This window comes from Castor canadensis, chromosome 2, assembly GCF_047511655.1.
Source record: "Castor canadensis chromosome 2, mCasCan1.hap1v2, whole genome shotgun sequence".
NCBI classification, from domain to species: Eukaryota; Metazoa; Chordata; class Mammalia; order Rodentia; family Castoridae; genus Castor; species Castor canadensis.
In genome coordinates this window covers 7167773-7194649 of record NC_133387.1, presented here as the reverse complement: position 1 = coordinate 7194649, position 26877 = coordinate 7167773, and the positions used below count along the sequence as shown (strand labels likewise).

The 26877-nt window shown below is 56.2% G+C and overlaps 1 protein-coding gene across 1 annotated transcript in view; it reads left to right on the top strand.

Annotated features, from left to right (window-relative positions):
* Positions 1-26877, top strand: part of Sspo (SCO-spondin) — a 54485-nt gene continuing 27608 nt past the window's right edge. Inside the window, 52 exon segments of the mRNA XM_074061024.1 lie at positions 1-2421; positions 2631-2813; positions 3226-3308; positions 3496-3675; positions 3866-4110; positions 4178-4298; positions 4930-5088; positions 5170-5249; positions 5629-5781; positions 6095-6266; positions 6448-6688; positions 7005-7149; positions 8213-8330; positions 8917-9092; positions 9176-9403; positions 9534-9699; positions 10123-10357; positions 11047-11236; positions 11321-11415; positions 11637-11893; positions 12227-12361; positions 13138-13334; positions 13439-13566; positions 13650-13759; positions 14042-14095; positions 14098-14190; positions 14318-14411; positions 14496-14665; positions 14876-15109; positions 15294-15458; positions 15461-15514; positions 15899-16135; positions 16806-16934; positions 17028-17119; positions 17198-17429; positions 17522-17674; positions 17898-18038; positions 18111-18293; positions 18400-18550; positions 19004-19157; positions 19258-19312; positions 20244-20348; positions 20522-20725; positions 20802-20929; positions 21574-21700; positions 21777-21927; positions 22363-22423; positions 23177-23234; positions 24551-24681; positions 25000-25135; positions 25947-26123; positions 26212-26376. Coding sequence (XP_073917125.1) covers positions 2372-2421; positions 2631-2813; positions 3226-3308; positions 3496-3675; positions 3866-4110; positions 4178-4298; positions 4930-5088; positions 5170-5249; positions 5629-5781; positions 6095-6266; positions 6448-6688; positions 7005-7149; positions 8213-8330; positions 8917-9092; positions 9176-9403; positions 9534-9699; positions 10123-10357; positions 11047-11236; positions 11321-11415; positions 11637-11893; positions 12227-12361; positions 13138-13334; positions 13439-13566; positions 13650-13759; positions 14042-14095; positions 14098-14190; positions 14318-14411; positions 14496-14665; positions 14876-15109; positions 15294-15458; positions 15461-15514; positions 15899-16135; positions 16806-16934; positions 17028-17119; positions 17198-17429; positions 17522-17674; positions 17898-18038; positions 18111-18293; positions 18400-18550; positions 19004-19157; positions 19258-19312; positions 20244-20348; positions 20522-20725; positions 20802-20929; positions 21574-21700; positions 21777-21927; positions 22363-22423; positions 23177-23234; positions 24551-24681; positions 25000-25135; positions 25947-26123; positions 26212-26376 — 7681 coding nt within the window. The 5' untranslated portion in view covers positions 1-2371.

The window sequence follows — 26877 nt, the reverse complement described above, 5'->3', positions numbered from 1 at the left end:
GGGGAGGGGAGCCCTGGAGTGTGTGCGCTGCTGTCCTTAAATCGCGAGTGCCAGCTGGGTGTGTGGCAGCGCCTCGGTCCCGCGGGAGACAGTCTGAACTACTGGAGTTCGAGGGAAATCGGTCTGGGAAACTCGGCCCGGCCCTGCTCTCCACCCGAATTGCTCCCTGAGCCACCCAGACCCATACACACCGCTGCGGGAGCCACAGCGGGAATGGGGGTGGGGGAACGAAGGGGAGAGAGCTGAGCCTTTGGAAATAGAAATTGGGGAGGAGACTTTGAAAGCCAGGTCCCCAGGGAGAGGGCCGGGGCAGCGGAGGCTATTGGGGGTGAGGCTGGAGTAGGACTGCATTGAAGACTCCTGGGGATGGGGTCCAAGGGCAGGGAAGGGAGCCACTCCAGGCGGGATGGGGGGCCCCTGGGAACCTCCTGGAGCCAGGTGTGGAGCATTGCCTTCCTTTCTGGCTCCTTGGAGGCCTCGCTCACCATCCCCGCCGAGTTACGCAGTTTCTCCTAAGCCTCGTCCAAGCACCTCTACCCCTTTTACTGTCCTCCTGTAACTAAAATCTGGGTTGGTTGTTCTGAGACTCCTCCCTACAATCTTTCTGCAAACTCTCCTGGGCTCTGGCTTCCTCCCTCTGCCCCTGTAGGGGAAAGGGCAGCTGGGACTTGCATTTCTTCCCAGCTCAAGCTTGCCCTGTCAACAATGTAGGCATCCAGAGCTGGGATTCCTTGTGGGCAGGACCAGCATTCCTGTCTACAGCACTCCATGACAAAAATGGTGATACCTATGCAATCAGGACCTAGTGGCCCAAGGCTGGCCTTGCAGAAGATAGAGTTCTGTGCACATCAGGGGGTGCCCTCAACATTTGTGGGTGGTTAGAGTGAGAGGCCCTGGGGCAGGGGGATTTGGAAGAGCAGGAGGCCCCTTGGGATTAGCAGCAAAAGGCTCTTCTGTGTCCCAGATGCTCAGTAGACTGCAGGTGGCCCTGAGAGCCACCTGGGACTAGTGTGCAGGACCTGGGATGGAGGTGTCCATGTGTAGGACACAAAGAGAAAGTGTCCAGGTGTGAGTGTGTGAGAGACACTTGGGGGACAGTGTATCCACAGCAGATCCAAGCTCTTTCTCAGGACTGCCAGCTGGGGGTCAACCCTAGCCATCTGTGAGCCTCCGGAGGGACTCATGCCAGACCATCTTTTTGTCCCAAAGCCAGTGGCCAACCTAGGAGAAGGAATGCCTAGCCGTGCTCCCGTTTGTCCCAGGTGGGATGATCATGCAGGATGCTCAGCGGGATGTCAGCTTAGGGCATGGAGTGGTTCAGAATCTGAGGTCCAGGCTACAGTCCAGCCTGGGTGTCCTTGGAGCTCTGCTGGTAACCAGGATGTAACCATGATTTCCCTGTGAAGCCTGTAGCTGCCCTCTCTCAACCGGACACTCGGATTATTCCATCCGGCTCAGCTCTGCTCTGGGGTGGAGGGGTGGGGGAGCAGATGCCCAGCCCCACTTACTTCCCACCCAGGCACTCCTTCTTGGCTCCTCTCAGTCCTGAGGTGACCTGAGCCTCTGGGTCCCTGAGATATCCTCACACCAGACCAGATGGTCCCAACCAAACCTCCATAACTACCCTCGGCAAGAAGTCAGACCCCACAGAGAAAATGGTACACCCTCTCTCCTTGTCTCCACGTTCTCAGAGGCCCTTACTTCCTGAACACCTGGCCTGAGAGGGGACAGGAGGAGGCTGGAGAAGAACAGGGAAAGCACCATACTTAAGTCAGTATTTGAGGGCTGAAAACCACACATATCTCAGTCACTCAGCCCTTTTGTGGGGCCATGGGCCCCTTTGAGAAGGTAACAAAAGTTATGAAACTATCCTCAGAAAATGTAGACACATAAAATTTTAAAGAACACATGGAGTCCCTGAGTTCCATCTGCACATCCCTGGGAAGTCCCTGAAGTTTTTACTGGTAAGGAAACAAGCCCAGAAAGGGAGGGTGGCTTGCCCCAAGTCCCACGTTAATTTGCGGTAGTACCTGAGAGTGTGGAAATATCAGAAGTTCAAAGTGTTTAGCTATGATCCCCCATGATACACACTGGGAGGGGCAGGAAGGGCCTGTTTCCAGGGAGAGTTAGCCTCTGAGGGGGAAGGTGCACGCAAATCCAATCCCATGATGGGCAGCTGGTCCAATCCAGGGGGTCTGAGTCAGGGATAAAGCCTCCTCAGTACCAAGGGGTTTGGGCAGACTAGTCTCTGATTGTAGTAGGTGGCAGTGTGGAGCAGGGGGACCTGTGCAGGTCCCTCTGCTCCCCTGCAGCAACACTGCTGGAGCCCAAGACTCACATTTCCACAAAGGTGACCTGGAAGTTGGACACCATGCTGCTCCCTGCCCTCCTCTTTGGGATGCTATGGACACTGGCTAATGGGTAAGCAGCCCAGTGGGACCTCTCGGCTAAGCTCCCCCTTGCAGCCCTTGCCCAGGACCCTCTGGGGCACTAGACTTGCCTCCCCCATGCTTTCTCTGCAAGCTTGCTTCAGAGGCCTCCCCAGGGAGTTAGCTCTTAGGGGATTGGAGTCACAGAACAGAGCTTCTTGGGAACAGTGGCAGCAACTGTGGTTCCCTATCTGTGAGCAGGCGGTGGTGTGAGTGGACGGAAACCATCCACATGGAGGAGGAAGTCACTCCCCGTCAGGAGGATCTGGTGCCCTGCGCCAGCCTCTACCATTACAGCCGGCTAGGCTGGCGGTTGGACCTGCCCTGGAGGGGCCGTACAGGGCTCACCAGGCCCCCAGTACCTGGGCTCTGTGCCATCTACAAGTGAGTGAGGGTCACAGCCTGGGCTGTCTGCCGGGCAGGAAAGAAAAGGAGTGACAGCCGGACATCCTGAGAAAGGGGGAGGACCAGGGGAGGATCTGGCACAAGCAGGCACTTGGGAAGTAGGTCCCAGGTGGCTCAGGGAGGTGCAGAGAGTGAGAGTGGGGTAGGAGGATAAGAGGGCGCTGTGGTGGGCAGAACAGGGAAAGGCACAATGCTTGCTCCTTCTGCCTGCTCTCCAGCCGACTTTCCAGCATCATTCTTACTTTGCACTTGGAGAAATTAAGGCCAAGAGGGGGAAATGTGACAAGACCTTTAGAAAATGACCAGAGCAAAAGTCCCAGCCCTTTCCCCATTGTGGAACAGGGCTGAACACTAACACATCTCTTTGCCTTCCTGTACTTGATGGGTGAAGACCCCCAGAAACCCGGCCTGCCACGTGGAACCGGACAGTGAGGGCTTGCTGCCCAGGTTGGGGGGGTACCCACTGCACTGACAGTAAGTACCTGAGCGGGGACCATGAACAAGACCTTCCAGGGTCCTGGCAGGAGTGGGGAGACTCCATCTGTGATGGAGAGGAGGTGGCAGGCTGCCTGGGGACAGGAGCTGGCCAGACTGACCACTCCCGGACCATTGCTTTGCTGACCATCTGGGTGTGCCTCATTTTCTCCTCCACCCACCACAGCCCTTGCTGAAGCCAGCCCTCACGGCCACTGCTTTGCCACATGGCAGTGCCAGCCTCTGGCAGGCTCAGCTAATGCTTCAGCAGGAAGTCTGGAGGAGTGTTGTGCCCAACCCTGGGGACATAGCTGGTGGGACAGCAGCTCCTAGGTCTGTCTCAGCTGTTCCAGCTGGCATCTCCCAGGTGGGTCTGCATACCTCTGCCTTGAGATAGAATATTTTGACCTCACCCCTGTCCCAGGCCTGGAGCTCTTGGCCTTTCGGCAGGGCCCTGCCTGCCAAAGAGACCTGTTCTTGTGCCTCTTTTTCCCAGGAGTTCTCATCTTTAGGCCTCTGACCCTGCACTCACAGGTTCCCATTTGTGTTTCATCCAGGCAACACGTCCTCTGCAGCCCTCTTGCAGCCCTTGGCAGGGGCTGTGGGACAGCTCTGGAGCCAGCGCCAGAGTCCTTCAGCCACCTGTGCTACCTGGTCAGGCTTCCACTACCAAACATTTGACGGACGTCACTACCACTTCCTGGGCCACTGCACCTACCTACTGGCGGGTGCTGTGGATTCCACCTGGGCTGTTCACCTTAGGTCTGGGGGTCACTGCCCCCAGCCTGGGCCCTGTCAGCTGGTGAGGGGGCTGAGAGATATAGGCTGGCCCCAGGGAGGGACTGTAGGAAAGGTGAGAGGTTGACCAGATCCATGGTTCCTCTCCCTCGGTCTGGGTGACGATGGGCTCTGAGGAGGTGCTGGTCCAGGGTGGAGATGTCTTTGTGAAGGGGCAGCTGGTACCTGACGGGGAGCCTCAGCTACTCCATGGTGAGGACCATTCCTTCCTCTGGGACAGTCCTCCCACCCCAGAGGGGCAGAAGGGAAGCCCAGAGACAGTTTAGGATGCAATTGCTGCCTTCCCCTCATTGCTGTGGGGAGGCTTTTGGAAATGAGGAGCCAGAAGGACATGGGCCTGGTCCCCCACTCCCTACCCCTCCAGTGTGACTTGGACAAGTCCCTCTGCTTAGGTTTCCCCACCTGTCACAAGGGAGTGTCATCAAGACTAGGATAAGAGGGGTGGGGAGAAATGTGTGTGTGTGTCTGTCTGTGTGTATGGTATGTGTGTATGTATAGTGCAATGGCATACATGTGTGGTACGTCGTGTATGTACGGTGTGCACGTGTGGTGTGGTGTATATGTTGTATGTGGTGTGTGTTGTATGTGTATAGGCATGGTGTGTGTGCACGTATGACAGGTGGTGTGTGTGCTGTGTGTCTGTAGCTGTGGTATGTGTGTGTATGGGTTGTAGTTTACCTTCTCAAGAGAGTGTCCACAGGAGAAAACAGGGCAGAACCCTCTAGAGCTGTGAGAATTCCCTCTCCTTCCTGGGCAGTTAGAGCCCTGCCTCTGTGGAGGATGGAGTGTAGACCCAGGAGATGAATGACCCCTTCCCTCCCAGGGCTCAGTCTGCAGTGGCAGGGCGACTGGCTGGTGCTCTCCGGGGGACTGGGGGTTGTTGTGCGGCTGGACAGGTCCAGTTCAATCTCGATCTCCGTGGACCACGAGCTCTCAGGACAGACGCAGGGCCTTTGTGGGCTCTACAACGGCCAGCCTGAGGGTACGTGGTGGCTTGGTGACTGGTGTAGGGGGGAAGGGGAGAAAGGACCCCACATCCAACATCTGCCTCACCCTTCCACAGATGACTTTTTAGAGCCAAGTGGGGAGCTGGCCATGCTAGCTGCCACCTTTGGGAATTCCTGGAGGCTCCCTGGTTCTGAGGTGAGATGCTGACTTTGGCCCTCTCCCCAGGGGAAGTTCTCGGGGAGAGCAGGAAGGCCCCAGGTCCCATAGGAAGCTCTGTGTCAGCTACCACCCACAGCCCAGCTACTTGCTGTGAACTGACCATCTGGGGACCCCCTCACTAACCTGGTCACTTACTGGCTTTGGTCTATTAGCTGGTCATCTAACTCCTGCCTGTAGCTGTGGTGCAGGCTTCTCTGCCTCCCCACCAGGGCTTGTCACTGTGCTGTCTCCATAGCCCAGGGTGTAGGCTGGTGGGCATGATAGCGGGTCCTTGAGCAACTATGACAATGATGGTCATTTTCCTGGTGTCCTGTTTAATGTCCTTTGTCACTGGCCTGGCTCTGTGTATCCCTAGCCTGGATGTCTGGAACCAGTGGAGGCAGCCCATGGCTGTGAGGCCCCCCTGGAGGGCTTAGAGGCAGGCATGGAGGCTGGGCAGCTGCGGGCTGAAGCCCAGGACATGTGCCATCAGCTGCTAGAAGTTCCATTCAGGCAATGCCATGCCCAGGTATGGGTGGGGGTGGAGGTGGTGACTAGCTCCAGAGGTAGGAGGAGGGCCAGCTGGATGGGATAGAGAGGGTGCTCGATCACCAATCAGGTGATCTAGTCCTGGAGTTGGACCATTGGTCAATCCCTCCCCCTTCCCCATCCTGGGTGTTATCTCTGAGGATGAGATGACCACTATGTGATCTCTAAGGTTCCTTCTAGCCTCTCTCTGTTTGATTCTAAAACAGGATGTGAAGGAAGCAGGAAGGTGGAAGGTGCTGGGGAGTGCTGCAAGGAAAGGCCTTTGCCAGCTGAGGGTTGTCCCTTCTTGGCAGGTTCCCCCAGATGACTACCACGAGTCCTGCCTCTTTGCCTACTGTGCCAGAGCCAAGGCAGGCAGTGACCAAGAGGGGCGGCGGGAGGCCGTGTGTGCCACCTTTGCCAACTATGCCCAGGCCTGTGCCAGGTGGCATATCCACACGCACTGGAGGAAGCCTGGCTTCTGCGGTACTACTCGGCCTGTCCACCCAATAGAACTGGCCCAGGGCCCTTGCATGGCTCCCATTTCCTGAGGGCGTTGCCACCCCTGAATGTCCTCCCAGCTTGTGCCCATGGCTTCCTGGCATTTCAGGGCCAGCAAGTTCTAGCAGGAAACGAGAGCTAGTTGTCCTCAATCCTGTGCCCACAGAGCGCCTATGCCCAGGAGCTCAGCTCTACTCTGACTGCGTCTCATCCTGTCCACCCACCTGCATGGCTGTGAGCCAGGGAGAGGAGGGGTCCTGCAGGGAAGAGTGTGTGAGTGGCTGTGAGTGCCCACCTGGTCTCTTCTGGGATGGTGCCCAGTGTGTACCAGCTGCCCGCTGCCCTTGCTACCACCGTCGCCAGCGCTACGCTCCTGGTGATACTGTGCGTCAGCTGTGCAACCTATGGTGGGTCCTTGGGCCTTACTGGGAGGTGACAGCCACGTGGTTCCCTCTGATCCCTTGCCTTATGTTGTCTCTGAAACCTGCCTCCCCCAAATTGCCAGCCTATTCTGGGGCCTCCTACACAGTGACCTGTGACCTCTCTTGGTATGATTAATGGCCCTGCTTAAAGATATGGATGGCCAGCTGACCTCTGCCTCTTTAGTCAGTGGTGGGGCACTGGGGAGGGGAAAGGAGCCAGAGTGTGTATGAGGGTTGTCTCCGCTCAGCTTCCCACCCTGGGGTGGAGCTGATGCCACAGTACCCTCTCCTGTGCTCTCAGTGTATGCCAGGATGGCCGCTGGCTCTGCACCCAGGCCCTGTGTCCTGCGGAGTGTGCGGTGGGTAGCGATGGACAGTACGTCACCTTTGATGGGCGGAGCTTCTCCTTCCGAGGCAGCCCAGGCTGCCACTACATTCTGGTGCAGGTGGGCAGAGGACAAAGCCCAGAAAGGGGGTCTTGCCAGGGTAGGGGTCTTCCTAGGGGATGTCCCCAGATGAAATGACTGTAAGCAAAGCACTAATGAAGTAAATGGAAAACAGAGCCCTACAGGGAAGCCGAGAAGGAGCAATGCTGTAGGGAGAATGGGGCCCCAGGTCCCAAGCATCCCTTCCAGTCCTGTTCCTCCTCCAGCTTCTGAAAAAGTCCCATTGTAACATCATCACCCACCCCAGCTCAGGGTCACAGAACAAAACCCATCCTCACAGTCTTCTTTCACAGATGGGACAGGCTGGGCTTGTCACAGGCCACTTCACACAAGACAACCCTTGGGGAAAGAAGGGATCCTTCTCTCATCCCAGCTCTCCCCAAATAAAATTGGGGCACTTCCCAAGTTCAGTGCAGGCCATGTTCTTTCCCACTCTTCCAGAGGCCCATTGGTGCCTGTCCACCTAAGTACTGGACCATTCCCACCTTTATTTACCCCTCCTTTTGTAGGTACTGATGGGGCGTGAAACCAGGGTTGCACAGAACCTTACAGAGGCTGTTGCGCTGTCCAGGGCAGTCATCTCCCCACCGCACACAGCTGAAGATGCTTGGGGTTACAGACACAAAAAGGCTACACACCAACACACATAGACCTGCGTGCACAGACACAGGCACACACACACAGTGATACAAATCAGCTCAAACAAACTCATACATAGATTTAGAAAATGTGTGCATGCCTATCTCTATTACAGATACAGATGAACATACATACCCAAGGGGAAGAGAGTGGGGAACAATCCTATCCCAACATGCAGGCATGGCCATACACACATGTGCACACACTGACAGGCAATCACACACACCTACACAACATGTACACACGTACACACAGACAACCATGTGTGCCAACCCTTGGCGGGGGTTAAGCCCCATACCTCACAGAGTCTGGCTAGCTGAAAGGGGGTGGGGGAGCTGCCTCAGTAAGGCTAAAGGTGCCTGCAGAGGCCTCCTCGGGGATTCTGAGCACCTACCTCCACCTCCACTCCCTCTGTGTGCCCCAGGACTTTGTGAAAGGTCAGCTGCTGATTGTGCTGGAGCATGGGGCCTGTGACTCTGGGAGCTGCTTCCACGCCCTTTCTGTCTCACTGGGGGACACCCACATCCAGCTTAGGGACTCAGGTAGCATCAGCTCTTCCTCCTTAGGATGCCTACCGAGCCTGCTGTCCCTTTTCCTTGCCCTCTGGACTCTGGTACCTGTCCTCCACACTGCCCCATGCTTTGGGGCCCAGCAACTCTCCCCACCCTCCCAGACTCCTGCAGTAGAACTCCTTGCCTCAGTAGCTCTGAGAACATGTCCTCCCATCTCTGAGGACATTTTCTAAGGCATCTTCTGCCTTGTCTTTGAGGGAAATGCAAATCACACAGTGATGAGAGTCCAAAAGACCTTGCAGCGTGACCAGATCAGGCGGGTCTCTCTCAGCCACCTGCCCTCTAACTCCCCCACACCAGGGTCTGCTGCCGGCTGTCTCTGCCCAGCTCTTCCTACATACTGGCTGCATAGGGAAAAGGGATATCCAAAAATGGGTGATGACAGGGATGGGACCAGAGTGGGTCTCAGGTGGTATATGTAACCTCTGGGGATCACTCCAGTTGTCCCCGCAGCCCACCCTGACATGAGCTCTCCCACCTCCCAGCCAAGCCCTTTGCTTCTTATAGCCTCCTCTTCCCCTGGGTCTCCCCACTCCATCACAGACTCCTCTTCCAGGAAACGTGCTGGTGGATGGGCAGGATGTGAACTTGCCCTGGATTAGCCCTGGGGGCCTCAGAGTCTCCCAAGCCTCCTCCACCTTCTTGCTCCTGCACTGGCCTGGAGCTCAGGTCCTCTGGGGAGTGACTGACCCTGCAGCCTATATCACCCTGGACCCCCGCCATGCCCACCAGGTATGCCAGGAGGCAGGTCAGGAGCTGGACAAGGCTGATATGGGAAACGGATTTGACTGTCCCATGTGTCCTCCACGGCCCAGGTGCAGGGTCTGTGTGGCACCTTCACCTGGAACCAGCAGGATGACTTCCTGACACCAGCTGGGGACATGGAGACCAATATCGCTGCCTTCGCTAGCAAGTTCCAGGTGTCAGAAGACAGCAGTTGCCCCTCAGTGGACAGTGCCCCACTCTCCCCCTGCAGCACCCACTCCCAACACCTCTCTTTCTCAGAGGCAGCCTGTGCCGTCCTGCATGGCCCAGCCTTCCAGGTAGACTCCTCTCCTGTGAAATCAAGGGACCAAATTCAAGGCTGAGCTGCTGGGCACAGGGAGGCAGCAATGGGAAGCCAAGGGGATGGGGAGCCATGGAGGAAGGACTGACCCATTTCCTCTCCCCTAGGAGTGCCACAGGTTGGTGGAGAGGGAGCCATTCAGGCTGCGCTGCTTGGCAGCTGTGTGTGGCTGTGCCCCTGGCAGGGACTGCCTATGTGCTGTGCTCTCTGCCTACGCACACCGTTGTGCCCAGGAGGGCACCCCATTGCACTGGAGGAACCAGACCCTGTGCCGTGAGTCCCCTCATCTGAGCAGTCCCAATCCAGGCTCCTTCTCCACTCCCTCTCCCAGCCTTCTTTTATTTTTATTTTTTTACTTTTGTGGTATCTCATGAGGTTTGAACTCAGAGCCTACACCTTGAGCCACTCCATCAGCCCTTTTTTGTGATGGGTTTTTTCAAGATAGGGTATCACAAACTATCTGCCTGGACTGGCTTTGAACCGCGAGCCTCTTGATCTTTGCCTCCTAAGTAGCTAGGATTACAGGCATGACCCATGGGCACCTGGCCCCAGTCTCCTTTTTGTAGGAGCTGGAGGAGGCAGGACCTCTGATCTTGGCAGATTGCTAGATTTTTCTTCCTATGGAAGCGTACGGGGAGACATGCTGGGGCCAAGGGGGCTGATATATCCCTGATTTGCATGTGTCACTGTGCCCAGCTGTCCTGTGTCCTGGTGGCCAGGAGTACCAGGAGTGTGCCCCAGCATGCGGTCACCACTGCGGGGAGCCAGAGGATTGCAAAGATCTGGGTAGCTGTGTGGCCGGCTGCAACTGCCCCCCAGGGCTTCTATGGAACCCTGAGGGCCAATGTGTGCCCCCCAGCTTGTGTCCTTGCCAGCTTGGAACCCGTGTCTATGCCTCCGGCAGTGCCATCACAAAGGACTGCAACCACTGGTGAGGATGGCAGCCTTTGGGGCGAGCAGAATGTGGAATGAAGCAGGGAGCTTGTGAGAGAGCAGACTGGCTGTGTGCTGTGCACAGTGCGCACACTAGGGCTGGCAAGGTGCCGACTCTTTCCCGTGATGGAAAGAAAAGTACTGGGTGGGAGAAGTATTGTCAGGTCCACTATTGAATTTTATTTTCTGATCATAACTTAGTGAAGTGAGAAGTGGAAGAATTGTTCCCACTTAGCAGATGAGGAAACCGAGGCTCAGATAGGCTTGACAGCTTGTTGTTGAGAAGCAAAGGCTTCTAGACTTGAGGAGGCAGGGCCAGGTTCCAGGGCCTAGTGAGTGAAGGTGAGGCTTCAGGAAACTCCCTGTCCTATCAGATTGGAGGTAGGGGTGTTCAAGATCTCCACCCTGCCCCAGTACCCTAAGAATGGCCCCACAGGAGCTGCAGCAGAAAAGAGTGATGGTGTCCATCCCAGGCATGAGGCAGCTGGCACAGCTCAGCTTCCTGTTCTGATAGCCAGGGTATTGGGAGGTGAGCTGCTCAGGTTGGGTTTCCACTTGACATTAGTGGATCCAGATGCCTGGGTCCCTGGTATGTAGGTTCCTGACATTCACCAGGGCAGATTAGGGGCCTGGAGGCTAAGCCTGTGCTGGACCTAGCTCTTATTTCCTCCTTCCCACCCTCGGCAGCGTCTGCCAAGAAAGGGGCCTCTGGAATTGCACAGCTTACCCCTGTCCCCCACAGAGGACATTTTGCCCCCGAGAGCTCATCTACACTCCTGGAGCCTGTCTCCTCACCTGTGACAGCCCCAGCACCAATCACTCCTGCCAGGCAGGCAGCACAGACGGTTGTGTCTGTCCTCCAGGCACTGTGCTGCTGGTGAGACTGGGAAGGGGCTACACGGGGCACCAGGGTGGCTGCTCCCCTAGCTGTCCAAAAACTATGTCCCTACCTTCTGCCTAGGATGGGCGCTGTGTGCCTCCTGACCTCTGTCCCTGCCGTCACAGTGGGCAGTGGTACCCTCCTAATACCACCATCCAAGAAGATTGCAACACTTGGTATGCCTAGCTCCCATAACCTGTTACCCTCTGACCTTGTGACCTCTGGTTCCCCAAACATATGCTTCCCTCCAACTAGAAGGGGTTGAGGTGGAAGTTGGGGTAAAGTGGGATCTCCAGACTGGCCTGGGCACTGGGAACCTTCCAGGACCCTCTATGCTGAGGGCCTGGCTAAAGTCGTTGCTGTCCTCAGTGACTCTGTCCCCACCGCTTGCCCACAGTGTGTGCCAGGGTCGGCAGTGGCACTGTACAGGACATCGGTGTAGTGGACGGTGCCAAGCATCAGGGGCCCCCCACTACGTGACATTTGATGGGTTGGCCCTCACTTTCCCGGGAGCCTGCGAGTACCTGCTGGTGAGAGAAGCCAGTGGCCGCTTCAGTGTCTCTGCCCAGAACCTGCCCTGCGGGACCAGTGGCCTCACCTGCACCAAGGCACTGGCCGTGCGTCTAGAAAGCACTGTTGTACACCTGCTCAGAGGTGGCTGTGACATCGCAAGGGTGACACTGTCAGATGGTGGGGGCATAGCAATGTAGTATCACAGCTGCACACAGTGTGGCTGAGGCCCAGGTTTTGTCAGCTCTTCACAGGGCTAGGCTGTCCTCCGTGTGGAGGGGATGGTGGGTTTCCTCTTGGTTGGGGATCATAATTCTGGAAAGTGCCAAGAAAGGAAGACCCAGAGGAGATGTATGACTTGCTCCAGGTCACATAGAGAGGCAAAAGAAAGCATGTGGAGGAAGCTGGAAGGGCTTCTCGGGGACCTAGAAGGCCCTTCACTCCAGACTGGGCCTGAATGCATCTCTTCTTCCACAGGCAGGGCAGTGATGGTGAACGGGGTGAGCGTAAGACCTCCCAAGGTCTACACAGGCCCAGGACTAAGTTTGCGCCACACTGGCCTCTTCCTGCTACTGACGACGCGCTTGGGCCTGACCCTGCTCTGGGACGGAGGTCAGTCCCTCACCTTGTTCACCTACATCCCTGGTGTTACCACTCAGGGCTGGACTCCCCCAAATCCTTCTCCAAATACCTGCCTAGCTCCAGGGTCAGGCCTGACCCCTGGCATTCCCCTTAGGGCAGATTTCAGAGTGACAGACAGGCCAGGGCCTCTGACCTCCTCTGTCCTCCTATCTTCAGCTTAGCACCCCCAGTCCAGTGCCACCCCTGCCTCACAGCTGGTACAAGTTTCCAAATTATGTTTTCATAATTCTGTTTTCCTTCATTATGAAAGCAATACTGTCTCACCCAAGAAACATTTTAGAAAATAGCAAGTTTTAGGAAGAAGAAATGAAAATAGATCTCTTAACATCCCACCACACAAACACAAGCAGTTGGCGGTTTAGAAATATAACTGTTAGTGAGAAAATGAGGGAAACCAAAATAACCCCATATGGACTTGGTGCTGTGCAGCTGGGCTGCCCCTGAGCTCCCGGCCAGCTCTGTTGCTGGGGGATCTGGCCCATCCTTGAGCTGAGTTTACCATCCCAAATCTAGCCTGATGGAGGATTACCCAGCTCCCCAAACTACTTTTATTTAAGGAACTAGACTCCTAGTTAGGCCCCCAAATGTTGGGTTCCTCATTTATCACCATCAATTACCCCTCCCCGCAAAAAGGAAGCTGGCACCCCCTGTTGGGTCAGAGTACCTGCACAGGACACTATGGGTCTTCTTCTGGCCCCAATGCAGCTGAGAGCCAGCAGGTCATTTTTCACAATGATGCCTGCCAGGCACCCGGGTACAGATACAGTTGTCTCCCCACTTCCGTGGCGGTGTGGCTGGGCTGTGCGGAGATTTTGACGGTGATGCCAGTAATGACCTGCGGAACCGCCAAGGAGTCCTGGAGCCCACAGCGGAGCTGGCCGCCCACTCGTGGCGCCTCAGTCCTCTCTGCCCTGAGCCAGGAGACTTGCCGCACCCCTGCGCTGTGAGCAGGGGCCGGATGGCCGGAAGGGAGGTGGGGTGCCAGAGGCGAGGGCTGGGGTGGTATCCAGCCGTCACACAGTGTTGGAGACGTGCCCTGTGTTGTAGGTGAACGCTCATCGTGCAGTCTGGGCCCGGTCCCGGTGTGAGGTGATGCTGCAGCCACTCTTTGCCCCGTGTCACATGGAAGTGCTCCCACAGCAACACTACGAGTGGTGTGTGTATGACGCCTGCGGGTGAGGAGGACCGGCCAGAAGTGGGGGGCAGTGGACGTGCCAAGGTGGGGAGAGGGTACTGAGCTCACTGTTTCCTCCCACAGCTGCGATTCTGGGGGTGACTGTGAGTGCCTCTGCTCAGCCATCGCCACTTACGCGGATGAGTGTGCCCGGCATGGGCACCATGTGCACTGGCGCAGCCAGGAGCTCTGTCGTGAGTGTGTCCCACCAGCTCTGCTCCTTGAAGGGTGTTTCTCCTGTGCTGCCAGCTGCCCAATTAGTCACTTAAATGGGTGCTTACTGTATGCCACTCTTCTAGATGAACCTAACTTGCAAGAATGGCTGGCCCACAGGGCTGACATATTCTAACTCACCTGGGAGGGTCTTGGCAAAGGTCTACATCATGTAGCCTGTGCCCTCCATGGGTGGGGCTGGCGCACCTGTGCTATTACATCCTTGGGCCTCAGTGAGCCAAGCCTTTCTCCTTTACACCCAGCCCTGCAGTGTGAAGGAGGACAGGTGTATGAGGCCTGTGGCCCCACGTGTCCCCCACCTGCCATGACCACCATCCTGAGCCTGGATGGCAATGCCAGGCCATTGCGTGTGTGGAGGGCTGCTTCTGCCCCGAGGGGACTCTGCTGCATGGTGCGTAACCAGAACAGGCAGAGGGGAGAGGACACCAAGACTGGGAAAAGGCTACAAGGCCATGGTGGCAGGGCTGGGCCAAGGACACTGTGCCTCCTTTGCTCTGAGACCTGCACTCTGACCTCAGGAGGAGTCTGTGTGGAGCCAGCTGCCTGTCCCTGTGAGTGGCACAACAGCTTCTTCCCGCCGGGAACTGTGCTGCAGAAGGACTGTGGGAACTGGTGAGTGGGGGACCCCGGGAGCAGCCATGCCCCTGGACTGGCCAAGCCCAGCCTATGACTGATCCCAGGACACCGTGTACTCAGCACATGCCAGGAAAGTCAGTGGCATTGTGGGGATGACAGTGACCCCTGCGAGGAGCTGCTGCCTACCTGTGCAGAGGGAGAGGCTCTGTGCCAGGAGAGCGGCCACTGTGTGCCACATGAGTGGCTTTGTGACAACCAGGACGACTGTGGAGATGGCTCAGATGAGGAGGGTGAGCATTTTCACCTGAGTGTGGTAGTGATAGAGTTGGGTAACTAGGTTTACTAGCGTGCTTCCTGAGCTGCTGCTTCCATTGCCAGGAGCTATGAACTGTGGGAGCTGAGGGTCAGGGAGTGTGTTCTGGTCCTTCTGGGACCAGGAACTTCTCTGGGAGCCTTTGACAGTATACCTATCCTGAGACTGCCTACTTGCCCCATATCAGGGTGTGCTACCCCAGGCTGTGGAGAAGGACAGATGTCCTGCCGCTCTGGCCACTGCCTGCCTCTAGACCTACTCTGTGATGGGCGGGATGACTGTGGAGATGGCTCGGATGAGCAAGGATGTCCCTGCCCCTATGACACCCTGACCTGTGCTGATGGGCGCTGCCTGCCCGTTGCCCTGCTGTGTGATGGGCATCCAGACTGTCCAGATGCGGCAGACGAGGAGTCCTGTCTGGGTGAGTTGTCTCGGCTTGACTGCAGTTGACAGGGAACCTCCTCTTTCAAGGCCCAGCTCACCCAACCTCTCCTTTACCAGGCTCCTACTTGTGAAGTTGGCTCCTGAGAGGGAGTGAGTAGGGGCACCCCGAGCAGTGAAAATCAGGAGTACTGTTCTGAGACCACCTCTTCTCTCGACTGCAGGGCAGGTGAACTGCATCCCTGGGGAGGTGTCCTGTGCTGACGGCACTTGCGTAGGGGCCATCCAGCTGTGTGATGGAGTCTGGGACTGCCCAGATGGAGATGATGAGGGGCCTGGGCACTGCCTCCTTCCCTCTCTGCCCACACCCCCTGCTGGCACCGTGCCTGGCTCTCCACTGGTTCCCTGGACAGTGTACCAAATCCCCTGGGCAGTGCCAGCCCTGGTGAGTCTCCTGGAGGAAATGGGGGTGAGAAAGCTGGAGGCCTGAGAGCCCCCCAGGAAGGGGACGGGAGAGCATCTCAGAAGGAGGCATTTGGGTGGGCTTCTGGGGATGGAGACCTTAGAATGAGCTTAAGGATGTTTGAGAGGTGGGGTTGAGGGTCCGAACTTAGTTCCTGGCATTCAAGGTCTTCCTTTGAGCAAAGGGTAATCTAATGGAAGTTCTTGGAGAAGGGGAGAGGCTTTTGGAAAATCAATAGGACATCAGAATGCAAGAGGGGTTGGACTCCGGGAGGGTGGGCTCCAAACTAAAGGGGAGACCATGGCGAGCCCAGTCTGCAAGAGTGGTGGACTCCCTGCCAAAGCCTAGCGCAGGCGCCGCCTGCAGTGCCCCCCTGCAGCCCTTTCGAGTTCCTGTGTGGCAGTGACGAGTGTACCCCGCGGGGCTGGCGCTGTGACCAAGAGGAGGACTGCGCAGATGGCAGTGATGAGCATGGCTGCGACAGGCCCTGCCCAGTGCACCACGTGCCCTGTGCCCGTGGCCCCCAGTGTGTGTCCCTGGGACAGCTGTGCGACGGGAGACCGCAGTGCCCAGACAGCTGGGACGAGGGCCCTGACACCTCCGGTGAGTGTTGGAGGCCACTGCTCTGCACAGCCAGACAGGCTGGACGTATCTCTTCCCAAACACCAGCCACAACTTTGTCCCTGCAGCGTTAGCAGGTGAATGATCGCATGGCCACACAGTGGCGGTCTCTGGGCCCAGAGACATCAGAGACTCAGTGACTTCTATGCTCCTTTGATCTTTAAAATTTAAAGATAAACCTTCTTTAGAATTTTTTGCCCTTCTCTGCAGGCCCAGGGGAAAATGGAAAGGGATTTTTGTCTTTGCTCACATTTGGGCAAGGGTCAAGAGGCTGGGGACATGGCTCCCCTGAGTTCAAACCCCAGTACTGCCAAAAAAGAAGGGACAAGAAGGTAGAGGGTGGGACACTCCACCTGAGGGTATAGGGAGTGGGTCTATTTGGAGGACTTACCCACTCCTCAGGTTCTCCCCATCCCATCGGGTCCTTGCAAGTCAGCCCTTCAGGACCTGGCAACCTCCAGAGAGAGGAGCTGTCCACAGGCCCCAACTCCTCCTCTCAGGACCTGCCCCTCCTGACCCCTTGCAAAGAGTTTTTTGATCTTGGGTGGGCTCCATGCCTCCTACTCACCCTTTTCCTCCAGTACCAGCCCCTATGCAGGGAGGTGACAGGAGGGGACAAGAGCACAAGAGAACACTTCGTACTCACCCACAGGCTCTACTGAGCTGCCCCCATGCCAAGGCCTCTTCCCATGTGGTTTGGCTCCCTGGCTGTGCCTGAACCCTGAGCGACTCTGCGATGGGACCCCAGACTGTCCCCAGGGCGAGGATGAGCTGGGCTGTGGTATGGACATTGTTCTACTGGTGGGGCCATGGATGGCAAGGGCTAAGAGCTGGCTTTCAGTCCCTACTAACTGTGTTTTCCCTTTTTCCCCAGAGGAGCTGCCAGTCCCAGGAGGCCCCAACAAGACAGGGAGCCCGTGCCCAGAATATTCATGCCCCAGTGGTGCCTGCATTGGTTTCCAGCAGGTGAGAGTGGGGGAGGAAGTGAGGAAGAGAGTCATCATGTACCCAATGAAGAAGGATTCTGAACTGTTGCTTCCTCAGGTTTGTGATGGGCATCCTGACTGTGACTTGTCATGGGAAGCAGGGCTCTCCCCAGAAGAGCAGGGTTGTGAGGCTTGGGGCCCCTGGAGCCCGTGGGGGCCCTGCAGCCAGAACTGTGGGCCTGGGATGCAGGGCCGGAGCCGCCGCTGCTCCCCACCCAGCCTCCTGGCACTGCCGCACTGCCTGGGCCCCGAGCACCAGTCTCAAGTCTGCTTCACCGAGGCCTGCCCAGGTGAGGGGCCATGGGGAAGCAGGACCTGGAGTGAGGAGGGGAGAGGAAAGCCACTGGACCCCTAACCTGCCTCATGGTCCCTGGCCTTACAGTGGATGGTGAATGGAGCTCCTGGTCTCCCTGGTCTCTGTGTTCTGAGTCCTGCGGGGGCACCATGACACGCCAACGGCACTGCTCCCCGCCCCAGAATGGGGGCCAGACTTGTGCCCTGCTGCCTGGGGACTCTCACAGCACCCACCAGACCAGTGAGTGGAAGGGAAGAGGGCACAGGTGGGGGGTGTGGGAAAATGCTGGTGGACACTGGGGGAGTAGTGGGGGACTGCTGGTGGGACCCTGGGATTTAGAGGGTGCTGGCTGAAGGATACTGGGGGAGTCGGGGTTGGGGAAATGGGGGCCGCTGGTGGATACTGGTGCCTGCTGCAGACCTTCCCTCCCTGACCTCTGACCTTGGTTCTGACCTGCTCTCAGGGCCCTGCCCTCAGGAGGGTTGTTCCAATGCCACCTGCTTGGGGGAGCTGGTGTTTCAGCCCTGTGCCCCCTGCCCTCTGACCTGTGATGACATCTCTGGTCAGGCCACATGCTCACCTGACAGGCCCTGCAGTAGCCCAGGTGAGGGGGCTCTGGGTATGGGGTTTGTGGAGCTGCACCCTGCATGGAAGCTTCACCCTGGGCTTTCTCTAGGCTGCTGGTGCCCGGAAGGGCAGGTGCTAGGCAGTGAGGGGCGGTGTGTGCGGCCCCGGCAGTGCCCTTGCCTGGTGGATGGTGCCCGCTACTGGCCTGGGCAGCAAATCAAGGCAGATTGCCAGCTCTGCATCTGTCAGGATGGGCGACCACGGCGTTGCAGGCCCAACCCTGACTGTGCTGGTGAGGCCCCTCACCCCTGGCCCTTCCCTCAGGGGCCCTAGTTCACCCAGATCACCCAGCTGGGCACCCAGCTCTTTCCCTGGCTCTGACTCCTACCCTCTCTCAGTGGACTGTGGCTGGTCCTCCTGGTCCCCCTGGGCTGAGTGCCTGGGCCCCTGTGACAGCCAAAGCATCCAGTGGTCCTTTCGGAGCCCCACCAACCCCCGCCTCTCTGGCCGAGGTCACCAGTGCCGTGGCATCCACCGCAAGGCCCGCAGGTAGCAGTTGGGACCCTGCCCTCACGTCTACCTCCCACTTAGGAGGTTTTCTGTGTGCTCCTTCTCACAATAGGTACTTCATATTCATATGGGCCCTGTATTAAGACCCTGCTCTGTGCTCTTCCCATCTATACCCCAGGACTCCCTAGGGACCCCAACCTTCTCCTACTTCAGTTTGTGCCTGTTAGGTCCAAAGGGGGTCAGAAAGAGCCCAAAAATGCAGCTTGACAAGTCCAGGGGCAGGATGGGTGCCTCTGGGGTAGGGCTTGTGGGGGCTACAGCTATGCCTGCCTGCAGTGCTTGCACAGACTGCTTCTTCTCCTCTCTTTTGGACCATTTTCGCCCTCTATCACCATTTTCAGTTTGCAGTCACATTCATTTTTGGTAGGGGTGGAGTAGTTGGTGACCTGAGGTGAGCCCCTCCCCAGGCTGGGCCTACCCCTCCCTTCTCAGATGCCAGACGGAGCCCTGTGAAGGTTGTGAGCAGCAGGGCCGTGTTCACCAGGTCGGGGAGCGCTGGCGCAGGGGCCCCTGCAGCGTGTGCCAGTGTTTGCACAACAGCACCACACATTGCTCCCCCTACTGCCCACTGGGCAGCTGCCCCCAGGTGAGATGCCCAGGAGTGTGGGGCAGGCAGAGTCTAGAGGGGAGATGTGGGCAGACCAGGCTTGGGAAGTGGGCAAGTGGTCTTACTTTGTGCCCCACAGGGCTGGGTTCTGGTGGAAGGAGTGGGAGAATCCTGTTGCCACTGTGCCCTACCTGGTGAGTGGGTCTGGCAGGGGTGGCAAAGGAATCCCAAGGGGAGGAGGGTCTGGCAGGAACTCTGAGAGGGACTGGGGGTGGTTCAACTCTCCGTATCTGAAAAGGACACTGACAAGTTGATGAGGTTAGGGCTGAGCCAGCATACAGTTGTATACGTTGTCCACTGCACAGTGTCATTGGTGACTGGGGTCTAGACTCCAGCTAGCAAGGCCATTCTAAAACCAACTTAGTTAGAAGGCTGACCATCCTGTAAGGTTCAACTCTCAAAATTAAGTGTGTGTTTTATAGGATTTCTCTCCCTCTATCACTCTTTTCAGTCACATTTATTTTTACTCATATTGCTCTATGGTAAAGAAGCATGTAACCCCATTCTAAAACCAACTTAGACAGAAGGTTGACCGTCCTGCACGAGGTTCAACTCTCTAAATTAAGTGTATGTTTCATCTGATCTCTCTCCATCTATCACCATTTTCTATTTCTGGTCATTCATTTTGGCTCATAATACTCTGTTATGCTCTGTGGCAAAGTAGCATGTGAGTGCCATTCTAAAACAACCTAGTCAGAAGGTTGACTGTCCTGCACAAGGTAAAACTCTCATAATTAAGTGTGTATTTCATAGGTTGCTTCCATCCAGGAGCAGCTCCTTTCTACTGCCCACAAAGGTGTCCCATGAATGACAGTAATGGGTTAGGCTCTGGTTTAGGAACTGTATCTGCTCCATCCTGGTCCTAAAGTTGCCTTGGACTAAGTTTTATTCTATTTCTTCAAATATGCAGTGGAAATGAAAACTACCAAAGCACAGAAGGAAGGAGGGACCCTTCCCAGCTGGTGGGTTGTTCCTGGGGGAGAAAAGGATCCAAAAAGTGAGGTGGGCCTAAGAGCTGGCTGGGATCTATGTCTCTTCTTCCTGACACTTGTGTCTCCCACACAGGAGAGAAACAGACTGTGCCCCCCATGGCCACTCCCGCTCCTGCTCCAGCCCCCAGTCCACAGATTGGTCCCCCTCTGGTCACCTACATTCTGCCTCCACTGGGAGGTAAGGCTCGTGCTGCTGTAGAGGATTCTGAGAGGGGAGCACAGTGCCAGGGAGTGCCTGTCCCTCCTTCCATCCTGGGCCGAGGTCACTTGCATGGGCTCTTCACAACCTCCATCTCCCCAGACTTCCTCTTTCCTGCCTCACTCCAGTCCCCCTGTCTCTCTTCCATCCAGATCCCTGCTATGCGCCCCTGGGCCTGGCCCACCCACTCAAGGGGAGCCTGCAGGCATCATCCCTGAAGCTGGAGCACCCCACCTGGGGTGCCCTTGTGGGGGCACCTACTGAGGGGCCTGGTCCCAGAGAGGACACTTATGAACAGTGGCACATCCGGCCACCCTACCTGCAACTGGACCTGCTGCAGCCCCGGAACCTGACTGGTCAGTGAGGAGGAGGGGACAGTGATGGGGAGAAGTGGCGCTTTTCATGCTGATCCCTGCCTTTGCCCTGATCCAGGCATCATAGTGCAAGGGACTGGTTCCTCCAACACTTATGTTGCCAGCTTCTCATTCCAGTTTGGCAGTGATGGTCTACACTGGCACAACTATGGTGACAATTTGCCAGGCAGCCTGCACTTACCTAAGGTACCAAATACTTGAGGCCCCTTATGCTAGTAGTCCACCATGCTGCTTTGCAGATCCCAGTTTTTGTCCCCAAGGGGCTTTCAGTATCCCCAAGGAACTTACCCCACATCAGTTGCTTGTGGGTAAGTGGCAGGGACTACATTCTGTGGAGCAGAGGGCCTGTATACCACTAAAAGTAGATGTTGGAAAACATCAAAGTGGCAGAGTTGGGCAGCCAAGTGCTATACACCTGCAAAGAAGAGGGGTGGGGAGATATGAAGTTCAGAGACCAGTGAAGGCCCCCTCTTGGAATTGCATCTCCCCTCCACCCCAGCGGAAGATAGGCCCCATGCAGGAGCAGGAATCGTCCATACAGGTGTTCACTCTTACCTCTGCCAGAGCTGGGCCAGTCCTGAGGACACAGCTGTGAGCACAACCTGGTCCCTGCCCTCAGGGCTCTTTCAACCCACTGGGAGATGCTTAGACCAGGACCAGACACTGCACTGCAGCCTTGAGGGATCTGGTGGCTATTGCCAGGAGAGCACGGGCTCTGGCAGAGTCCATGCCTCGAAGGTTGGGGGACCTGGACTGGCAGAGAGGAAGGGCTCCAAGCAGGCTCACAGTGGCAGCTTGAGAAAAGAGTCAGCAGGCACTCTTTTCTGCAGCCTTTCCCTGGGAACCTTGAGGTATGGACCTTGGCCCGGATGGTGCAGGCAAGGTATGTCAGGGTGTGACCGCATCGTGTCCAGCACACCGCTTCCCTCTGGGCTGAGCTACTAGGCTGCGAGCCAGGTACTGGCTGGACTGGGAGTGGGAAGGGTGGGATGGGCAGAGGACAGTAGAAGCCTTTAGCAACAACCCTCCACAGTGTCCCCACCAGTGCCCCCATGCCCAGGGGCTGGGCACCGCTGTGCCAGTGGTGAGTGTGTCCCGAGGAAGGTCCAGTGCAATGGTGCTGCAGACTGTGAGGACGGCTCTGATGAAGAAGGCTGTGGGCCCCTGCCTGCCAGCACTGGCAGGTATGGCGTGGCCTTATCTGGATGTGAAGGGGACAGCCTTGTGGGAGGAGACTGATACTGTCTTCACTCCTGGGCACCATGGACACTGCCTACATTAGAGCTGTAGCTGGGTGCCCAGACCCATCCTGCTGCCTTCTTGCGGCATCTGGAGTTCAGTGGCTCTTGAATTGTAACTCCTGGGCCAGGAGCAGCCGAAGCTGGAACTCATTAGACATGCAGATTCTCAGGTCCCACCCGGCCCTGTAGGGTGGGCCAGTGATGTGTGCGTGACACACCCTCCCATGATTCTAATGTGATCAAGCTGACAGCATTGTTTAGAGCATGCCTTTGTCCTGAATGCCCTACCCTGGCCCGGAGGCCCCGCTCTCTCCTGGGTGATGGGCTTAGGGAGGATGGGAGACCCTCTGGAGCCTCCTTGGTGTTTTTTCTTCCCAGAGTCCTCTCCACACCCTTCTCCTCCACCCTACCTGGAGAGCTGCTCCCCCAGACCAGAGAGGTGAGTGGGAAACCTATAGACTCAGTAGATGGGGTACAAGGGATGGGACCCCAGGGCTTCACTGCCTTGCCAGTGCTGCTTCTGCACCTGTGTCTTCCTTCCTCTCCATGAGCTGAGTGGCATTTTCTCCATTTGTGGAGAAAATTTGTGGCCTCCTGGGGGCCAGCTCAGTGTTAGGTAGGGAGTTGGGGAGTGGAGAGAAGTTACAAGGCAGGATGCTGGCCTGGAGAAGTTTGGGAGACAAGAGTCCTCTAGGCCTAGTGGTAAGGCTGTGTCCATGGGGTAGGTGCCAGGTCATCTACTCTTGCATTCTGGAAGAGCACTGTGCCTGGGGGTCCCCAGAGGCACCCCGGACAAGGCTTGAAAGATGGGGGTTGTGTAACATGGAGAAGATAAGGCGGAGCACTTTCCACTGATGGACAGCCTTATCAGGAACCCAGAGTGCATATATTGGGGAGGCAGTGGAAAAACAGAAGTGGATGCACTGACAAGCCAGTGAGAACAAGACCTGGAGCCCCTTCAGGGTGTGGGCAGTGCCTGAGGTGCCCAGCCTGAGTGGCAGCCCATTATGTTGCAGAGGACTCAGCTCCACCCTCAGCTTTGGTCTTTGGGAGGCAGATGGAGGTAGGGAGCAGCCAGGCAGGGCTGTGGGCAGAGCTGCATCCTAGATGGGAATGAGGAGATGGAGCCTAGAGAGATACACAGAGTTGCTGTCAGGGCTGCACAGGGTGGTTGAGCCCTTTCCCTCTACAGGGTCTGGCAGAAACTGAACATCGACATCACAAGGAGGGATCATCCATGCCTCCCTCAGGTACGTGTGCCAGTCCCCTTCCTCAAACCTGTCATTATCACCACCCTCCCTTCCAGAGTAAGGAGCAGTGACAATTTAGGTTCAAACCCCCTGAGCTCTGACTTCCTCCAAACTGAGAGAGCTGCAGAGTTGGGTCAAGGAGACACTGGTCACCTTGGTCATGGCCAGGTTCTGTGTAGCTGACCTTTCTGGATTCCAGGGTATAAGGACTGGACTGGGGGAGATGGGGAGGTTCCAAGCCAGTTCCTTGGGCTGCATATGTGTCCCACAGCCTGGCTGCTTTCCCCAGACCGCTGCCCAGGACTGGTCTCTCCTGAAGGGATAGGAGGCCACCTGGCCCCAGCTTGTGTTGCCTCTGCTCACCCAATCACATAGTCCGGAACCTCTGAAGAGTTTGCTAGCAGGAAATGTCCTAAGTGATCATAAGAGTAAATAGGGTTCCAGGTTAGCATGTTCCTCAACAGGACATGGCAGAGGTTCCCTTCCTGGTGTGTGCCAGCCTTCCAGGGGCAACTGGTCTCTCACCTGCACTGTAGTCCCAGGAGAGCCATCTCCACAGGGAGAAGGGAACGTGTGGGCTGTAGGAACAGCAGGTTTGTTCTAGCTTTGTCCTGCTCCCTTGGGAGATACTGGACATGCCTTGCCACCTGCCTTGGCCTTATTTCCCTCATCTGTGAGAGTAAGAGGTCCCTCCCTGTGAGTTTTGGTGGAAGTTATTCAGCACTTTGGCTGAACCATGTTTTTGTGTCTTTTGTGAAAAGCAGGTCCATAACACATAGACTCATGGGATGAATTCTAATCTCATTCTAAATCTGGTTCTAGAAAAAAAAGCTGTCTTTGAAGATGAATATCTTGCTAGAAAATGAGTCTCTCAATGTGCTTTTCACTATAGCTGCCAGGAAGCTGAAAAACAGTGTTGTACATCAGTAGCAACTGGCTCACCCTGAGTCTCTGGGAGTGCTCCTTCCTGCTGCTGCTCTGCTTAAATTACGTCAGTTCTTTCTCTCCCCTGAACGTCTTATTTTACATTGAGTTTGGACTTGGAAGTTGCCATGAGTGTCTTCTTGAGACTATAGCACAAATCCCAGATCAAAACTAAGTTCTCTTCTACTTTCACTTAAAACTCTTCTTGTGGTGTTTGCACTACAGATTCCCACTTTTTGATCTGAGAGTCCTCGCAGGGTGGGGTGGGTCTGTGATCCCCTGTCTCACTTCCTCTTGTGGGAAATGGAACTGGGTGTGTATCACCTTATTCTATCCTCCACCTGTAGAGAAGAGTCCAGTCCCAGCCTCACAGGCTCCTTGCCTCATTTCAGGGGAATCCATGCAGATGGTAACCACTACCCCCACATCATCTCCTGGGGCTGAGAGCCTGCAACCAGGGATGGCAGCTGTGACAGTGCTCCCCCCACACCCAGTGACTTTGGGGATCCCTGCTGGTAAGACTGTGTATCCTCTGCCTGGATGCAAAGCCTGTGTGGGCCACCTTCTCTCCGAAGGTACGGAAGCCCTGGAACATTGGTCGCTTTGCTGAAGATCACACCACTCAAAGTCAGTTTTGGTAGAACCAGGTCTAGGATCCAAGTTTCCTAAACCAGTTTACTACTTTTCCATTATCTGCCTTATCCATAAGAAAGGCAGAAAGTAAGGGTCCCTGATGTGAAGGGGAGGAAGGTTTGGGACTGCCAGGACGTGATCAAGGTGACCAGGGAGGAAAGGCAGGAGCAGCTAGTTCCCAGTCAGCTGACAGTGGTGTCACCTACAGGTCACTCCCAGGCCCTTCCCACCTGTGCGGTGTGGCCCTGGGCAGATACCCTGTGAGGTGCTGGGCTGCGTGGAGCAGAAACAGCTGTGTGATGGAAGGGAGGACTGTCTTGATGGCTTCGATGAGCGGCATTGCGGTGAGCTAGAGGGACTCTGTCTTACACTGTGGATGGCAAGAGGGCTTCAGGTCTGAGCAATCCCCACCCTATTTCCAGTTCATATGGGATGGATCTGGGAGAGGATGGGGCAGCAAGAAGTAGAGAGAAATTTAATGTGTGAAAATAACCAGAGGCGTGACTTTAGAGATGGTGAAGACAGGGGATGAGATAGGCCTCGGATCCAGACTGTTTTATAAAAGCTGTCTGGCCTTTGAGGAGACTCATCCATCCATCCATCCATCTGCCTACCCATCTCTCAATCTATCCACTCATGAATCTATCCATTCATTTATCCATCCACTTACCCATCTATCCATTTATTCATTTATCCATTCACCCACCTAACCATCCACCTATCCATCCATCCATCCATCCATCCAAAGTAGATCATTATGATTAAAGCCTGGTCTTCCAACCAGGAGAAGAGAAATCAGGTGTTAACCAATCACAAGAAGGGACACCCCAGAAAGTATTCATTCAGGAAGCGGGTAATCAAGGGAATAAACTGCTCTTCTAAATGCCCTGACCTCTTTCTCTGGATTCTCCAAGAGCCTGTGACAAGTAGAGAGATTGTGTGAGATCTGTGTAGACCAAAGACTCTTGGTAGACCTCACCTACGCATGGTGGAAGCCTGCCCTTGGTGCAGGCTGCAAAAGACATCAGAAAGAAAGGGAGGCCAGGACCTCTGGTCAGCAAACTCTCCCCCATTCTTGACCTGAAGTTGAAAGGACTCAGTTTATCATGCAACCAGAAATTACTTACATGGCTTTCTTCTCTCCCCACACCTCAGAAGCAGTGGGCGCGCTGCCCTTTACTGTGCCTACCACAGCCCTCCCTGGGCTGTTGTCCTCAAGAGCCCTCTGCTCTCCAAACCAGCTGAGCTGTGGCAGTGGGGAGTGCCTGCCTGTTGAGCGGCGCTGTGACCTGCGGCCTGACTGCCAGGATGGCTCAGATGAGGACAGCTGTGGTATGTGCCAGCTGGGCAGGGAATATCCCCAAGAGCCCTGCTCCTGCCTTGAGTCCCCTCTGAGCCCCAGCCCATCTGTCCCCTGCAGTGAACTGTGTGCTGGCACCTTGGTCTGGCTGGAGTGGCTGCAGCCACAGCTGTGGCCTGGGCCTCACCTTCCAGCGCCGGGAGCTGCTGCGGCCTCCACTGCCTGGGGGCAGCTGCCTGCTGGACCAGCTCCGTAGCCAGTCCTGCTTCGTGCAGGCCTGTCCAGGTAGCTCAACACCCAGATGGAAGTGGGGACTGGCCCTCCAGACCTCCTCAGGCCTCTTTGAGTGGGACACCTGAGTTGGTTCCCATCTAAGAGTTTCTCCAGGGAAGTGTGCCTGTCTCCTGGGGACTCCTGTATCTAGCCGTCCTCTCTGGGACTCGAGGAGATGTCCCTCTGATGTCATAGCTTTGAGCTCCTAAAGGGCTTTTCAGGAAAGCTGCTCCCTTGGCCCTATCCCTCTTGCCTGCCTGAGTGGCCAAGTGACTCCCTTTATCATGGGCTCAGGCTCCTCATGCTGTAAATGGGGGGGTGACAATCATTCCCAGCTCAGAAGGCACCGAGAGGATGAAAGGAGGGTGAGAGGGTGATTGGAACTGGAACTCAGACGTCAGCTGGCTGTGCCATTTGCTCTTGGGCTCCATGGCAAAGGCTTTGTAGCCAGTTTGTTATGTGAATTTGAGGGAGTGGTCCCTTCAGTTGTTGAGAAGGGGCCACCACAGTGGG